At 58.1% G+C, this 17,370-nt stretch overlaps 1 protein-coding gene across 15 annotated transcripts in view; it reads left to right on the top strand.

Annotated features, from left to right (window-relative positions):
• The first annotated feature begins 1,690 nt into the window (after nt 1-1,690).
• LRP8 (LDL receptor related protein 8) overlaps nt 1,691-17,370 on the top strand; it is a 74,101-nt gene continuing 58,421 nt past the window's right edge. For 4 of the 15 annotated variants that reach the window (XM_036026113.1, XM_036026110.1, XM_036026109.1 and 1 more), the window contains exons 1-2: nt 1,692-1,942; nt 2,759-2,878. In XM_036026113.1, the coding sequence (XP_035882006.1) occupies nt 1,831-1,942; nt 2,759-2,878 (232 nt within the window). In that variant the 5' untranslated portion in view covers nt 1,692-1,830. Of the gene's footprint in view, nt 1,943-2,758; nt 2,879-17,370 lie in introns of all 15 variants that reach the window. The other 11 variants (XM_036026116.1, XM_036026115.1, XM_036026119.1 and 8 more) reach the window with 6 other exon arrangements.

The following is a 17,370-nucleotide window of genomic DNA, read 5'->3' as shown; positions in this document are numbered from 1 at the left end:
CACAAACATTCCATCTACGACAGGCTCCTTCTTGTCATTCAGTGAAATGTCACCTCCTCAGAGAGGCCTTCCCTGATCACCTCTCTAAATTTACCTGCCATCACTGGCACATAACCATGATTTATTTTTTCCATAGCAGTTATGTTCATTTGAATTTTTTGTTTGTTTTCTTGCTTTCATGTCTGCTTCTCCCAACTAAAGTGTCAGCTACAGGAGAACAAGGAAAGACCTCATCTATTTCTACACTTTGTCTCAGGCCTCAGACAACGTCTGCCATACAGTAGGTGTTGCATAAGTTTTTGTTGAAAGTAAGCCTGTATTTCATTGTATGTCTGTTGACAGTCAATCTTCCACCAGTCAGGGACCTTACGGGGGCTGCTACCATGCCTTGGCACCACTTCTAGGCCCAAGACAGGGCTGGCACCGAGTAGGGCTGGCACAGAGTATGGCTGCAATGTGTTTATTGTATGACTGTATGAGTAAGGGTAGAAGGGTCAATGGCAGGAGTGCCTGCTGGGCTCTCCACGGGGTGGCCACGGCCATTGCCAAGGGGCTACCCGTTACGGGCAGTATCAATAATAGGGCTCAAAAGCCTGCTGATGAAACAGTGGCTTCCAAGCCTGGGACTAACAGTTCCTGAAGCCCCTTATTCTGCCCCTCTGCAATGAAAATAAGAGAGTAAGAGGGGAGGGGATGGTGGGCCTACAGTGGGCTTTGGCACCTGTGAGTCTCTCTTCTAGTGGCCAGTGCCCTCAAACCTCATTGTCCAAAGAAGGTTACGTGGGTTGGGCCTCGCTAACCAGCAGTCACCAAAACTCTAGCCCTGGGTCTGCTCTCTGCACTCTGGCAGGGTGTGGTGGGCTGTGACTTTCCAGAGAAGGGGCCTTCTCATTCATGCAGAGGCCAGCAGCAGTGGCAGAGGCCCTGGGCGTGCATCCCCCATGGGAAGAAATGACACATCCCTTCTGTGGGGCCCCACAGTCTCTGCCCTTCTCCATCACAGCAAGGATGGTGTTGTCCCTTCTGATTGTCCGCCTTCTGTCCCACCCCCTGGAGAATGTAGAGTGAAGATGAGCGAATAAAGTCTGTGCGTCAGGCCCAAGCCACTGCCCCACATCTTTGTCCACGGTCACATGTGTGGCATACACAGATGTATATGGACACATTAACCAGCTACATGAATGTCTAATATCCGGTTGGAGCCAATGGGGGCTGCAGAGATCCAGTCCCGCTCCCCTACCTTCTTCCTGATCCTGTACATCCTGGTACCCAAACTCCTATTCACCACCACCTCAGACCCGTGTGCACACTGCACAGACCCGTGCACCCAGGAACATCATTCCCCTTCCTCCTGGGTCCACTCCTAGGCTTCCCTCAGCCTCCCATCACAGTCTGTCACCTCCTCCAGGAAGCCTGTGCTGCCTCGCCTGGCTCACCTAGAGTCTGCAGCGCCCAGCACCACGGCCGGATTAGGGTCACGAGAGTCTGCTGAGAGAGGACTTGACCAGGGACGGGAGGGAGGAGGAGAGGTGGCAGCAAGAAAGGAGCCTGGGGCGGAGGCAGCAGCGGGAGGGGGCGCGCGCCGACGGCCGCAGCCCAGGGCCGGGGCCGCGCGCCCAGCCTGAGCCCGCCCCGCCGCCGAGCGTCACGGAACCTGCTTGAAATGCAGCGGAGGAGCCGGGGCGGGCGGCGGCGGCGGCGGCGGCGGCGGCGGGGGCAGCGGCAGCCCCGGAGCCGCAGCAAGGACTCCGCGGGCTGACGCGCGGCGGCGGCGGCGGCGGCAGCCACACAGAGTGCGCAGGGCGCGGCGGCCGGAGCCCGGGGCCCGCCATGGGCCGCCCCGAGCGGGGCGCGCTCCGGCCGCTGGCGCTGCTGCTGCTGCTGCTGCTGCTCCGACCTCAGCATCTTGCGGCGGCAGCGGATCCACTGCACGATAGCCAAGGTGCGTGCAGCCGGTCCCCGGCTGGGCTACGCGCCGCCGTAGCCGCCAACAAAGCGCGGCCCGGAGGCCAAGGGTTGGATTGCACTGCCCCCCACCCCCAGCCGGGTGCTGGCAGAGGCACCCGGTGGGATAGGTACCTTCGGACCCATCTATCCTTTCATCTCCGCCCCCCCCCCCAGCCCCCGCGGCTCCCTGTGTTGTGGGCTCTGCTCTCCTGCTCCTGCTTTTGGGGGATGGGGGCGGTGGGGCCGGGCGGGTCGGGAACTTTGCTGGGGTGGAGGGGTGGTCATTGATGGTTTCAGATGGGCTGTGTAATTCTGGTCGTTGACACGCGCGCGCTCCGTGGCGGCGGCGAGGAGAGCCAGGCGACTTCCCCGCCTGACAATGCGTTTCCGGGGACCCCCTTAGCGCTGCCGAGACAGAGAGGCTGCGTGCAAGAGGAGGGATGTGCCCGCAACGCCCAGAGAGTGCTTGTGTCACGGCGTATTTCGGGGCTCCATGTATCACGGGGCTCTCCTGGGGCTGTGTTTGCGTGGATTTCTGACTATGGGCCGAGTGTGCGGGGGAGTGTGACTGAATGGGGGATATGCCACTAAGTCGTGTGACACCGACTGTGTGTGCCTGGCCTTATCGTGCCACGGAACTGCCCTCCATCCCAGGAACCGTCCTCCCCTCCATCGGATCAAGGGTGCTCGATGTCCCCGGGGTCGCTGCATCACCCCTTTTCCTTTACCTTAGGAGACCCCTGCCCGCTGCCAGGACTGCTTGGTCTGCGGATCCGGCTAACGCCCCCTTCCCCCCTCCCCCCCCGCACAGGGCTGGTCAAGGAATGCGAAGAGAACCAGTTCCGGTGCCAGAACAAGCGCTGCATCCCCTCTGTGTGGAGATGCGATGAGGACGATGACTGCTTGGACAACAGCGACGAGAACGACTGCCGTAAGTGGCCAGCGGGGGAGGGAGGGAACGGTAGGAGGCGCCATGCTTAGCGCGCACGTGGCGGCATCTACTGCCGGGCCACCTGCGTGGACCTCACCCAGACCCCCGAAGCCTTCCGGACGCCGTCTCCATCGAGAGTGGGTGGCTCTTAGCATTAAAGTGGGAGCTGGACTGCTTGCGCGTCCTAATGGGTCCGGGCACTAAGCCCGGGGCGTTGTGGCGCAGGAGGAGGGCTCACCTCACCCGGTTGCTGGGCGGGAACTGTGGATGGGGGCGCGACTGTTCCTGCACTGGTCTAGTTTCCTGTGATCCAGCCCTCCCGGACTGCAGCCTATGCTACACTAAATGCGCGGGGATAACAAAGTTCCACTCACCTCGCTGCACTACTTTTTCTGCTCGGGGTTTGGGTTTTTTTGTGGTTTTTTTTTTTTTTTTTTTGTGAATGAATGGGCTCCCCGGGGCCCCTGATTGGCTGGACCAGGACCACCCCATCGGCCCCCGTGGCCGGAGCGACCAATCCCGGTGCGGGCGCCTGTGCAGTTTTCGGGCGCAGTGGGCACAGGGGCCTTGCCCTGGTCCCACCCCGGCCACACCCCTGCGCGCATCCTGCCGGTAGTAGGTGCTGGCGGGGCGCGGGAACTGACGCCGGGAGTTTTTCTGCCTAGTCACGGTGAAGTCTTTTTGTGCCACCCTGGTTAGCCGACCTCGATCTCCAGCCAGACCCACTGGGGCGTGAGTCCTGGGGCAGACCAGGAAGGAGGGAACCAGGAGGAGGAGTTCGTTTCCTGAAACTGACCGAGGATCCCGTGTCCTGACCGAGGATCACACTGACCAAGGCAGCGTGTGATCCCCTGGCAGTGTGTTGGTTGCAGGCAGTCTTTTCTGAGTGTGGTGTTTTACATCCTGGAGCGACTGCTTTGGAAGTACTTAGTGGGGTGCGCGCGGCCTCCGATGTCTGTGGGACCGGAAGTGAGTTAGCAGACAGTTGCCACGGTGGAGTGTAGTTCCAGGAACAGAAAAGCAGGACTTTTAGAAACATAGATTCAGACGCTCATTCATTCTCCGTTTGTTTTGGGGTGCCTGCTGTGTGCAGGCACTGGGGCACTTGGAGGACAGGCCCACCCCAAGCCAGGGAGAACAGGGTCTGCTGCTGGAGGGGTGTAATGAGAAAGTCAGACCCATAGCTTCACACAGTGGCAGGTGTGGGGGTGGGGTAGAGGAACACCTGGAATGGCACTGACTTGAGTCAAGTTTTTCTGTTTTGTTTTTTATTTATTTTTATTTTCAAACTATTTTATTTTATATTTAAGATTTTACTTATTTTTTAGACAGGGGGAAGGGAGGGAGAAAGAGGGAGAGAGACATCCATGTGTGGTTGCCTCTCGCGTGCCTGGCACTGGGGACCTGGCCCACAACCCAGGCATGTGCCCTGACTGGGAATTGAACTGGCGACCCTTTGCTTCTCAGGCCCGAGCCCAATCCACTGAGCCACACCAGCCAGGGCTGTTTTGTTTTTTAAACTGGGATTGCCAGTCAGCCTCCGAGTTCACTTTCTCAGAGTCGGCTCTGTGACTGGGCACATCTTTTCCTATTCCCTGTTTCCTCACCTGACCACTTGGGCTAACGATTCCTGCTTTGGTTTAGAGGACCAGTTCTACTAACATCATCGGAAGTAATGAGACTAGCATGGGCTGTTGTTAGCTAGGTGTCCACTACTGTGGTTGTATTTATATAAACTCCCTTCATCTTTGGGGTACTACTATACTACTGCTCTACAGACTAAACCAGCTGAGGCCCTGAGAGATGAAGTTACTTGCCCCACAGCTATTGAGTTGCTAAGTAGAAGCTTGAATTTAAGCATCTGACTCCTGGGTTCTGAGCCTAATCATGATGACCATTCGCCAGTGCTATTGAAGTTACGAATATGGCTGAGCTGAGGTATAATATAAATGAGACTGAGTCTCATCACAGGGAGTTGTTCTGGTGATTCCCTTATAGCAGGAGTGCTGAGGATGTGGCAGGGAAATAAAAATTGCATTTCTGGGCTAGTTTTAACTTATCTCCCTGATTCTTTATAATAGCTGTCTTTCGAGAGTGGCTGTGAAGAGCATTTTTCTCATCATCCTGTTTGTAGATAAGGGTTCTGGCTCAGAAAAGTTGGGTGATTTGCCCAAGGTCACACAGCAAAGAATGACAGAACTTGGTCAGGATGCCCGCCTCCCTCCCAGCGCAGAGGCACTGTTTGGGGTAGTGGGGAGTGTGGCATGGAAGGACCTAAACTGGTGATCCACGAATGTTGACCCTGTTGCTCTTTATCTCTGTGTGAAGCTCTGGGGGAGATGAAGGTATGAAGCAGGGGGAGGCTGGGTGACCCCAGCTGGGACTGTGGGGGCTCTGACTGCCAGTCTGGGTTTCTGTTTTCGCTTCTCTGAGATGGGGTGGAGTCATAGGCAGTGAATAAAAACAAATGACATTGACAGCTTGGAGTGGGAGGGGTGGGGGCTCTGTTGTGAGGACCACGTGTCAGCTCCACACACCGTCTTCTCTGAGCTTGTTTCCTCCCGATCTGCCAAATGGGGGCAGCTGTTCCCCCATCGTAGGCTGTACTCACAGAGAGTCTTCGCACAGGGCTGGCATAGAGAAGGGAATGGACGAGTGTCCACACCTCCGCGGTCTTTAGAAAGGGGCCTCTGGGAGCCACAGAGAGAAATCTTGAAGAGAGAGGGTGGGGACTTTGGGTGGCTATGTTGGGCCAGTTGTTCGAAAATGATCTTTCTTCACGCCTTCCTTCCTCATCTGGAGAATTCCCCCCAGTTGTGGGCCACCTGCCCAAACCGCATTGCTTTGAACTCTCCTCCCTTCAAGGCTGTTGGCTTCTCCCTGAGCAGCCTTCCTACCTTATATCTGACTCCTTTCTCTGGCATTCCAACCCTCCGACTCCCTGAGAGCTGCCCCACCTCTGTACCTTTCCACCTGCAAAATGGGGGTTGCAATTTGTAAGGGAAGTCTGTGTGAGGCAAACTGAGTTCTGGCTCCCAGGGAGGCCACGATGTAGCCTGTGGGTACCAAGAGCTGATGGAGGCTGGAGGGAGGGAGCTTGCATGTTGAGCTAGCGCAGGAAGGCTTTCTGGAGGAGACAGCTAGACCAGGCCTTGAGAGATGGTAACTAATAATACCTGTCCCTCAGGGCTTACCATTTAAAAATAGGTAGTATAGTCCCCATATTATAGCAGAGGAAACTGGGGCTCAGAGAGGTGAAATGACTATCCCAAAGTCACAGAACCCCCCAGAGCTGGGGCCAGCACTCAAACTAAGGCCTAAATCCTGATCCTCAGCCGCAGCAGGTGGGACCTGGTGCTCTGGAGATATGGGACAAAACTGGCAGGATGGGGAGGGGAAAGGCTCATGGGGCTTCAGTTTCCAGCTCAAAGGGCCTTCAAAGTGGAGGAAGGCCAGGCCCAAGGAAGCCCCAGGGTAGCCCAGCCAGGGGAAATTGGGTGGGTCCCTGGCTGTGGACCTGGGTCACGTAGGCCAGCTGGTCCCTTGGCCTCACTTTCCTGTTGCTCCTCAGCGTCTGGGGCAGGGATGGGGCTCTGGTCTCTGGCCAGCCCTTCGTTCCCAGAGTGACAACAATGAACGCTTGCTGTGCACCAGGCATCATGCTGAGATTCCACAGGTGTCACCTTGTGCTTCTCGATTCTAGGAAATGGGCAGCTCTGTGAAGTACCTGCATTCCCAAAATGCATTCCCTGCATTTACAAAAGCGCAGAGGAGTTAAGTAACCAGCCCAAGGGTATATGATGTTTAAGCAAAATCACTGGGGGGTGAATGCAGGCACCCAGCTCTGGAACCTATGCTGTCTCAAGCACTAGCTGGTGACCTTGGACCTGTTTTCCCATCCTGAGATAACATCAAACCCTCCCCTGTCCCTCAACTCTGGAAAGAACTCTGTGTTTCTCTCTGTGGATGGGCTGAGGGCCTGGGCACGTGGTGGACTGGTTCTGTGCTCAGATTCCTCTACCTTGTCCTGGCTTCTTTGGGCTGCCTTGTTCTCCCAGCCCCCATCACCCCTCCATCCCAGGCTTAATAAAGAGTGGCTGCCGTGAGGTCTCCCATGACTGAGAGTTCATTAGCTGGGCAAGGCCAGGCTGCGGGAACACTGAGGCCTGCTGGGAAGCAGCCTTGTAAATAATTAAAGCTCTGCCACAGCTCCCAGCCGGGCTGCAGCCTGCGTCTGCCCCTCGGTGTGCCGCCTGGCCACGGCCCATTCTCACAGCCCTGACACCAGCTCCGCCTCCTTTCTGGATGGAGTCGTCGGCAGACAGTGCCGTTCCTCCCTGAACCTCAGTTTTCTCATCTGGCCGGGCCACTCCGTCCTTCCGAGACTCTGTGGCTGGCTCTTGTTGCCCACTCCCCTGTGGCCCATTCCTGTCTCTTCCTGTGACACCACAGGAAGCTTTTGTCTCACTTTCCTACTGCTTCTTGCCTCTGGGTCTTTGCACATGCCATTCTGTCCGTCTGCGATGCTCTTTCTGCTCCCTCGCTTGGCTACCTTCTTCTTGTCATTGTAGAAGATTTGGCTCAGGTGTCACCTCCTCAAGGAAGCCCTCCTTGCTACCCTCTCCCTCCAGGCTGAGATATAGGAGTTGAGAGACGGACTTAGTGACCTGTGTTGAAATCACAGCTCAGTGGGGCCCTGAATCAGACACTCCTGGTTTTCTATGCTGCTGTCACCTCTGGCTGCATAGACTTGGGAGTGATAATAGTCCGTCCCTCCCAGAGATGGTGTGAGGATTAAATGAAATAAAGTGTCTGGTAGACAGTAGATGTTCCATGAATTGCGATGAATATGACTATTCTTAGAGGGAGGATTTTCACGGAAGTCTCTGGTACCTGAGACCCCCTGCTGCCCAGATGGGGCTCAACCAGTGGGTTGTCCAGCCACAGTGGAGGTTGCCCCAAGGCAACCCCCCTGGGAAGGGAGAAAGGTGCCCTGGGAGGGACTGAGGAGAGAAATGGGTCAAACAGGGCCCTAGGAGGGGCAGAGGATGGCTTCCCTCAGGCCTCTGCTGGTCCCAAGGCTGGCTTTTGCCCGTCAAGCCTGTGCTCCTTTCTTCCTGGCTGTGCCTGGGAAGGGGGAAGTCCCACAGTCCCCAGGGCTCTGCCCAGCAGGCCCCACGTTTCCCTCTCTTTTAGGCCCAGGTCTGTGCCCCCGGGGCTGGCCCTGGTAGGCCTTGGGAGTGTTTGCTGAAGGCTCCCCCAGGGGCCTTCCCACAGGCCCTCCTGGGACTTGGCTTTCTCACGCCTGCTGAGGATCCTAAGTGCAGAAAGCCTCAGGGCTGGTTGGCCCCCTTCTCCCAGTTGCCTGGGGGTGACTGATTTGACACTTTTCCCTCCTTGGGGAATGTCAGTGCAAGTGAAGCCAGAGACATGCTTCCAGGGAGAGGGCGAAGAGAGGGAGAACCCAGAGGGCTGGTGGAGCAGGAGTGTGTGGACTTGTCTGTGCCGACAAGGGATGTAACCAGGTAGGAGCTTTCCTGGCCCCAGGGTGAGAAGTCATAACACCCAGGCCACCCCCCGGAAGCCAGTCCTGGGCCAGGGGGAGGGTGTGGGGCTGAGTTCTGGGGGCTGCATAGCTGGGCCCTGGGGCCCCAGTTCTAAGCAGCACTGATAAGTCCTGCCCACAGGTGCCTTACACCCAGATCACTCAGTGTTTGAAGGCCTGGTACAGATGCCGCCTCCCCTAGGTGGCCTTCCCTGACTGCTTGTCCTCTAGCCTCCTAGTCCTTGGTCCCCCCAAACACGTCCTGTTGTTCCCTCAGTCTCAGACCCTTCCCCACGTTGTCTGCTCCACAAACCTTGTGCTCGGCACGAGGGATTCCAAAATAAAACGACTGGTGACAGAGAATGGCTACTTCCCCCACGCCTGGCACAATGCTGGGCAATGCACGTTTGTTAGCTTTGCTCCTGACAACCCTGTGAGGGTGTTTTATTATTATTCCCACTTTAAAGACGATGAAACTGAGGCTCAGGCAGGAGAAGTGACTTGGCCAATGTCATGACTCTTAAGTGGTAGAGCCAGAAGTTGACCCAAGTCCGTCTGCTCTGGAGAGAGGCTCTTCCTCTCCAAGTGCTCTGTCTGCTCTGTTGGGATCAGAGCCTGGGGCCCAGAGGGTGGAGAGGAAGTGGGAAGGTGACCACAGGGGCCAGCTGTGCCTCCCTGGGCTACAGATGTCCAGCTTGGGGGATAGGGTTGGGAGGGATCTTGTCTCTGGAGGCCACGCAGAGCCCCAGTGTAAAGCCCCCCTTTTCTAAAAGCCCCCCAGTGTGTGACTCTCCGCCGCTCCTGAAGGTCTGTCTTGGCCATTGCCTGTGAGGTGGGGATTACTTGTCCAGGCTGCATGGATGGGAAACTGGAGACCCTCTGCTGGGACTGTCCTTCCTGGTTCCCACCCATCCCTCAAAATCGGCTCATTGCCACCTCAGTGAGGCTTTCCTCCTCTTCCTGGTATCATCCGGCCTCCCCTGTGTCTGGATGCCCACGGCTTTGTGCACACTGTCGCAGTCCGTCACGGGAGCGCCTGGTGCCTCGGGAGTGTCTGCGAGCCAGCACAGGGCCCGGCCTAGAGGCGGCACGTGGGGGACAGCATGTGAATGAGTCAACGGACCGAGGAAATGTCACTCACTTTTGAGGGTGAGAAGCTGGTGTTGGTCAGATGTAAGGAGTTTCTGAGAAGGTTCCGAGGGGGCCTCGAGGCTAGAGAAAGGGGCTGAGTGACCTTAGGGACCGTAGTCAGGCCCCCTCTAGTAAGCTGGGTCACCTGAAGCCCGGAGAGCACGAGTGACTTGTTGGCAGTCACGCAAGGCCTCCTTGCCCGCAGGCTTCTCCACACTCGTCCTGCAAACTCAGGAGCTTGTCTGGCCCCAGGCTTCACAAAGTGAAGCAAAGGTCCTGGTGGCTGGAAATTGGCTCCAGGTGTCAACAGAGACCCAGCCTTAGAACTGGTGTCCTCAGTTCCTGGGCAGGACTTGAGTCAGAGCAGTGTTCTCCCACCTCCTGCCCGCGGTGGCACCCATCCGCCACCCCCTCCCGCTCTCTTCTCTGCTGGGTCAGGGAACGAGGCATTCCCAGGCTAAGGGCTGGGCACAGGCTTCTGCACACAACAAGGGCTTTGGGGGACTTCAGGTGCACCACCGCCCCTGTCTGGACCCTGCCTGTCCACCCTGGGATTGCTGAGAACTCATCTAAAACAATAATGTAATAAGAGTTAATGAGCATGTTTGCTGCTAGGCGCTTTCTCATATAGGACCTCCTCAGCCAGGGCCAGGAGAGAGCCAAAGCTCACTTGCCCCAGGTGGCCTGGCCATTCGCGGCAGGACTGGGTGGTGCCTGTCTGGCTGTCCAGTCTGATGCCGATGAATAGCAGTGTGAGTGGCACATGGACTGAGCTGTGGCCTCTCTCCCGTTCCACTCCGGGTGCCTGTCTTGGCCAGCCCCCTCCGGTGGGTACACTGGCTCCCTCCTGAGCAGCTCTGGCCCCTGCGTGCCCTCAAGCGTGTTTAATCACCAGTGGTGCTCACCCTGGCTCCTCTCGCATGCTGTATGTCACAGACCCCAGGAGTGGCCCCTCAGCCAGAGTGGCTCTGAGGGGGCCCCGACTCGGAGCTCCCCATCCACTATACCTGAACGGACCTCTGTGTCCCTAGCAGGGCCTAGCCCAGGTGCCCACAAGCTGGCCACTTTGGGGGGGTGGAACCCAGCGTACTATCAGGTCCCTCAGAATGCCCACTGGTCACCCAGCAAACCAGAGCCACAGGGCTTCCAGGTCCACAGAGTTCCCGTGACCCCTCCCAGCCTCCACACACCTGCCCCTTGGAATTTGGCAGGACAGATAGCCCAGAGCCTCTCTGGTGTCTGGGAGTCCGTGGGTGTGGTCGTGTGGCCATCTGAGTTGTCACAAGTCTCTTTGAGCCAGTTACCCTGGAGACCACTTCAGTTTCTAGCCCTCTCGACCTGTTAGGCCGCAGCACGGCCCTCTCCAGGCAGTGTCTCACGGCACAGGCGGTGCGGGGTCCCTGTTGCCTGGCTTCCTGAGGTGGAAATTGAGGCTCGCAGGGAGGGACGGGGCGCGCCCAGGGCCGCACAGCGGAGTGTGGGTGGTGCTGATGCTGAGACTCGCTGCAGTTGGTTTTATTTATTTGTTTCCCCAGTAGAAGTAACTTTTCTGATTATGTGAGTTGTTTCCTACGCGTAATGATAATTTAAATGCACACCTGGACGATACAGAAAAGCAGAAAGAGGGTGGTAACCACCACCCTGGGTCTCGCCACCGCGGCAGCAGCGTGTCTGCCTGGTGTTCCTGTGCGCGTCAGCCTGTGTGCCTGCACGCAAGTTTTTTAAAACAAAATCGAGGATGTGCTGTGCCGCTTCGTTTCTCTCCGCATCATACCTGCGTCTCCATGTGGACCACCGTTGTCGTCTGCCGACAGACGCATGTTTAGGGGACTCTGCGTCTTTCCCGTGTGTTTGTCCCATCCTTTCCTTAAGACAGACTCTCACCACAGGGATTGCAGAGTGTGTGTGTTTTCATGAGAAAGCCACGTCGCTCCCTGCTGAGGAGACTGTGGGCCCCTCTCACACGGCCACCTAACGCCCCACAGCTCTTCCCAGCCCGCACAGGACTTCCTTCTTCCTTGAGCCCGGGGCCACTTTGTCCCAGGTTCACAGGGCAGATAAAGTTACCAGACCTGATGCCTTCACACAAGGCAAAGCAGGGAGAAAAGACGATTGTGTTCTGGCCCCAAGGACGCCCCACTCCCACTGAAGAAAACAAAAGGGAACAACATTCATCTTCATCCTTCTGAGGATATTTGTAGAACCCATCTCCTCCACAGCGTTATATTTGTTCTGCTTCCACCCCCAGCTTGCTGTGTGACCCTGGGTCAGTGGTTCTCCCTCTCTGAACTTCATTTCCCCTTTACCCTTGCTCTGTCTACACCGCAGCCAGCACTCTGAGCAGTCCTGGCCTGGGGGTGGCAGACCTGTGGCCCTCAAGCTCCTCACTGCCTGGCGAGGATTGGTAGGAGCTTGGCTGGTGTGGTGGGCGGATTCTGGACAGGCAGATATGGAGAGCAGCTGGACTTCTTAGGGTCCACTTCCAGAACTCAGCTGGTAGGCCCAGGTTCCGCGGCAACTTTCCCTTCTTCTGCCTTCCTCCTGTGCCCGTGATTGAGCTAGATGCCGTGGAGTGAGGGAGAAAGATGGAGTCAGGCCCTCCAGACCCGTGGCCCACCAGCTGGGGGACCCTGGTGTGGGTCCTAGGTTCTGAGCCTCAGATCCTTGGTCTAAGGTGAAGTGGGGTCATGAGCCCAGCTCTCGGAGGTACTTGGCTGACGTCAAGCGTTCTGCCCAGAGCTGGTCCTGAAAATGAGCATCCCTGTTCTCCTGCCAAGCCTGTGGCCCCTACACAGGGAGCGGCCAGCGAGGAAGGACCGGCAGCAGCTTTCCTCCTCCTTCAAGGGCACAACGAGAGGGCAGCTGCTAAAATAGCAGCAGGAGAGATGTAGGTCGACTGGCCAGTTGGGAGGACTGGGCTGCCTGGGAGAACAGCAGCTTCTCCCGTTGGGAGGGACTGCAGGAACCATCCCATCTGCACAGGGGCCCCAGGGTGGCTGCTTCTCGGGTGGCCTGCAGGAGCTGGTTAAGCAGAGGGAGCCGAGGAGAACTGGTTAACCAGCCAGGCCTGGCAGGGGTAGTTATTCCAGGAGCGGCCTTGGTTTACCAGTGGCTCCACATTGACCTCAGAGGGCTGGCAGCTGATAAGAGGCAGGAAGGCTCCATCAGGCCCAGGTTAAGCTGCTCAAGTGAATAGCTGGAGACCAAGGCTGGGCTTTCCTGGTGGCCTGAAGCCAGGGACATTCAGGTCAGCGCTGCTCTCTCCCTCTCCACTTCCTGGACCCCGAGCTGCCATCTGCTGCCAGCGTCCCCTTGGAGCCCTCTCCCAGCCGTGTGCCCCAGCACGCCTGCCTGCACGGGCCCTGGGCGTGCGTGCTGGAGGAGAGCATGCACCAAGATGGACGTGACGGTTAGAATACCCGGGGCTGTGGGGCCAAGGTGACGTTCTTCCTCCTCCCATACTGGCCTAGGAGGCCCGGCCAAGCCAAAGCCAAAGCCTCCCACTGGCTGCTTGTGGTGGGCAATTATTTGTAGTTGGCGAGAAGCCAGCAACCTCTGTTCCCAGCCGGGCCCCGCCCCAGAGGCCTCTTCCCACCTAGCCTCAGCGAGAGCCCGCCGTCTAGCCTCCACCTGCCTAGAGGGCTGAGGTCGATATGAACACCATGGCCCAGAAGGCAAGGCCTAGGAGGAGTCCCTGCCTGCCCCTCGTGGGGCCTCGATTCACACGGAGCCAGGCTTCTCCAGGCCCCTTTTGGCCCCATTCTCTGGGATTCTTTCGTTTTTCCCTGAGAGCCAGGGTGTTCGCAGGAGTCCACCACAGCCAGGCCCCAGGTGGGGGGCCGGGGCCACTAAGGAGCCGCCACTGTCCCCTGGGGCCAGGAGGCCCAAGCAGGGAGCAGGGACTGTGAAATCAAACCCCTCACCAGGAGACACCGCCGAAATGTGCCCATGGAACTGGAACCGACAGTTTATTAGCTGAACCTGCAGCCACTGAGGGGTTTCTGCCTGTTTGTTTTTTCGCTGAGGCTGACCAGGCCAATTTTTTAATACCTGTGAGCCAGCAGAGCAGACTTTATATCACCTGTGTGTGTCTCACTCTTTTGCCCCCTTCCCACACACAGGCCACAGCTGTCTCCTTCTCCTTGGAGCGGAGGGAGCAGGGGCAAGTGTGGCTGCCCAGTGTCAGCCAGACCTAGGTCTCCACTGCAGTTCCCCCGTGTACTTCAGGAAGTTGGGGAGCCTGAGGCTAGTCCCTTGAACCTGGACCCCAGACCGAGGTGATAAGTACAGTAACAGCCGGTCCACATAAAGGACCCGGAACCTTGTTGGGTCGCACAGGCCAGTCAGCTCTTCCTATGCCAGGACCGGGCCACGCCAGGACTGGGCCACGCCAGCGCTCAGAGGCCTGCCGGCCTGTGTGGTTGCAGCCCGTCCCTGTGCCGTCCCCTAGGCCCCTCGCCCTCCCACTCCTTTGTGGCCTTTGACCCCTCCCACACTTGTAGACTCTGTGCTGAGCTCTCCGCCCCCTCGCCCTTTATCTGTGTCCTTTAACTGAACCCTGTTGCCACTCCCACCCACCCCCGGGGCTCTCAGCCCCACCAGGAACCAGGTAGCCTCACCTCGTCACTGACTTGCTGAGTGACCTGAGCCAGCCTCTGCCCCTCTCCGGTCTTCAGCCTCCCTGACCTGTACGAGGAAGGAGCTAGGACTGGACCAGGAGTTTGAGTCACTTTGGGCGGCTTTTGAAATTCAGCTTCCTGAGGCCTGGCTCTGAACCTCGGTTTGCTGTGCAGCCGGCGGGGAGCCATACGGAGAACTGCCCTCCTCCCCAGGTCCCCTGCCTCAGACTGCTCCTACACACGTCACCTCATGCACGAGGGGCCTCCCTGTGACACAGGGAACAGCCGGGCCTCTGACCAGGCTGCCGGGGTCCAGTCCGTGCCTCGCTATTTCCTAGCTGTGGCACCTGGGCAGGTTGTTTCACTTCTCTGAGCTCTTGCCTCGTCTGTAAGTGATCCACCAATACCTAACCCTCAAGGTGGCTGGAGGATTATGTGAGTAAATTTATGAAAAGCACTCAGAGCAGTGCCTGGCCCGTGACCAGTGCTCAGGTCAAGGTTAGCTGAGCTTATCTGACCCTCCTTGAACCTTCCTTTCCTGTCTGTACTTCAGGAATTCCCTCCCATGCCAGCCGCCTTCACTGCTGGGTAGAACGGGAGGGGTTCCTTTGTCTCCTCTTCTTCCCTGCGTCCCCAGGCCGTAACTTACTGTCCTAGTTTAATTAGGAAGAGTCCTTCCAGGGACCTCATTAGGAAATGAGCCCAGAGCCTCAGGGACCTCTGGGAGGGGTGGGTGCAGGAGGAGGCTGCATTGTGCCTGACCCCGCCCAGCCCTTGGTCTCGTGCCCCAAATACGCCCAGGAAGGTAAAGGAGCTCTCTCCTTCAGAGGGGCGGATACAGGTCTGTGGCGTGCAGCGTGGGTAGCCCGTGCCTCCATCCTCTGTCCCCTGCCCGGCTCCAGCCTTGCCCCCCGGATGGGGGTGGGGACAGTTGAGAGAGGAGGCTTCTCTGGCTCTGTGCACAGAACCTGCCCACACGCACTGGAGGGAGGAGGGCAAGTAGGAACCTCTTCTGTCCCTGGCACCAGTCCTCATTGTGGACATCACCCGGGCCTCACCTGTAACAGCTACCAAGTCCTTGGTTTCCTCTCTTGCCACCTGCCAGTCCAGGCCCTGGCCCTGTCCCTCTGTGGCTTCCCAGGCCCGTGGCAGCAGCAATGACCACAGCTGTGTGGCAGCCGAGTGCTCTTCAATGTGCAGCTTTGTCCTGCCCTTGCTCAGTGTCCACTCAGACGGTCAAGTCTGCTTGACTGGCACTCGGGGCCCTTCAGGACCTGACCTCACCATCCGCTTGTCCCCCGACCTCATGGTTCCCTGCTCCAGCCGTGCCCGGAACGAGGAGACGTGTCCCAGGAACATCACCCTCTCGTGTGGGGTCCTGTCTGCCTGAGGCTCTTGCTCTGCTTGTCCGACCCTGCTTGGCCTCAAGAGTCGCCATTTCTAGGGACCTTCCCCGAAAGGGGGGTCAGGGCCCCCTCTGGGCTTCGGCCCTGTGTTTCCCTCCATCCTTGCCAGTCCACACCGGGATGCTCTAGTTGAGTATGGGGTTCACACTAGACCGTGGGCCTTGAGGGGACCCAGCCAAAGCCCGTGAGGGAGTGGGGAGGGGAAGGAGGAGGCAACGGGTTCTCACACACGCCTCCCACCCACCCTGCACTGCATTTCCGCTCCCTGCGGTGTGTGTCCGGACATGGGTGTTTCTGTGGGTCCCACAGAAGCATCTGGTGTGGACCGAAGCCTTTGAGTCCGAGCTCCGAGTTTTGCTGAAGGCCTGTTCTGTGCCGGTACCTGGCCAGGACCCAGGGATGGAACAGCAGGCCCTGTCTTCAGGATGGTGGCCACCCAACTCTGTGACCTTGGGCAACTGGACTACCTTCTCTGAGCCTCAAGCTTCCTTGGCTGTGGAAAGGATGGAGAACCCAAGACCCCTCCCATTTTCCTGGGCACATCTGTGCTGGGGTTGAGGTGAGACACGGTCCTATAGGGCCCCAGGACAGCAGCTGGGCCAGAATTTCCTCTCCATCTGGCCACTGGGGCCTTGGGCCAAGTTCACAGGGTAGGGAGTCAGCAGGAGTTTGACTCTCCTGTCTGAAATGCTCACCACTGCATTTGCCTGGCATGTGGGTGTTGCCCGGTGCCTGCCCCCATGTAGGGCAACCAGCCCGTCCTGGTGTGCTCAGAACTATCCCTGCTTTCAAACTAAAAGTCCTGTGTCAAACTGGACATTACAGGCGGTCTGCCTGCACCCATGACCCCTGGTCGCTGCCCCCTCCCCAGGTCTGCAGCGGGGCTTCCCCGTTATTGGTGGGCTCTACTGCCAGTTGGTCAGGAGCTACTTAAAGAAAAAACTAAAAAGCTGATTTCTTCCTCATGTTCTGGGGGACCCAAGGAGACACAGAGCCCCTTGGAAGGAAGGTCTGGAGGAGCCAGGGCCGAGCATCCTGCTCAGGGTGCTGGGTGTTGTCCTGGCCCTTTCTCGAGCACAGCGATGGGACTGCTCTCTGGGCCTCAGCTCCCGGCTCTGCCCTGCGCGCCGCACACCGATGTGGGGAGGGTGGTGACCGTGGCGGCCCTGCCTGTGTCCTTGCTGCTGTTTGTATGCTTCGAGACATGTTTCTGTCTGTCTTGCACCATTCTGGCCTCTCTGCTTCCAAGAGAAGGGCAGGCTGGGTCTTCATGCCCCCTCAGATGGAAAGGAGCTGAGGACACCGATCATTTGCCTGCACAAGGCTCTGTGATTCGCAGAACCCTTTCCACACACTGTCTCCAGGCTCCTCGTAGCCCTTGGGAGGCGGGCCTGACAGGATTTACTGCCCGGCTGTACAGATGGGGACATTGAGCCCGCAGTTCCACAGGGCTCCGACCCCTTAATGGGCCGGGAGAAAGAAGGTGAGGGAAGAAGACAGATGGGTGGCTTGCTGTGGCTGTGGTGTGTGAAGGTTACAAGTAAGTGGGGGTCCCTGGCTGGCTGGTCCTCTTGCCCTCCCCACTGCCACTTTGTCAATGTCTTCATCAGCAGGAAAGATGCAAATAGACAGACGGGAAAGAAGACACAGAGAGGAGAGGGGAGAGAGGGGACACAGGGTAGGGGGAGAGCGCCAGGGAGGCAGAGGGGAGGGGGAGGTGTCCAAACAGAGTCGCTACTTACTCTTGTGGTTCTCACAGTCTGTCTGCACCGATTCCTGACAGATGGAGGG

Source organism: Phyllostomus discolor, chromosome 5 (genome assembly GCF_004126475.2).
Source record: "Phyllostomus discolor isolate MPI-MPIP mPhyDis1 chromosome 5, mPhyDis1.pri.v3, whole genome shotgun sequence".
Lineage (NCBI taxonomy): Eukaryota > Metazoa > Chordata > Mammalia > Chiroptera > Phyllostomidae > Phyllostomus > Phyllostomus discolor.
This window is presented reverse-complemented; position numbering and strand designations above follow the sequence as displayed.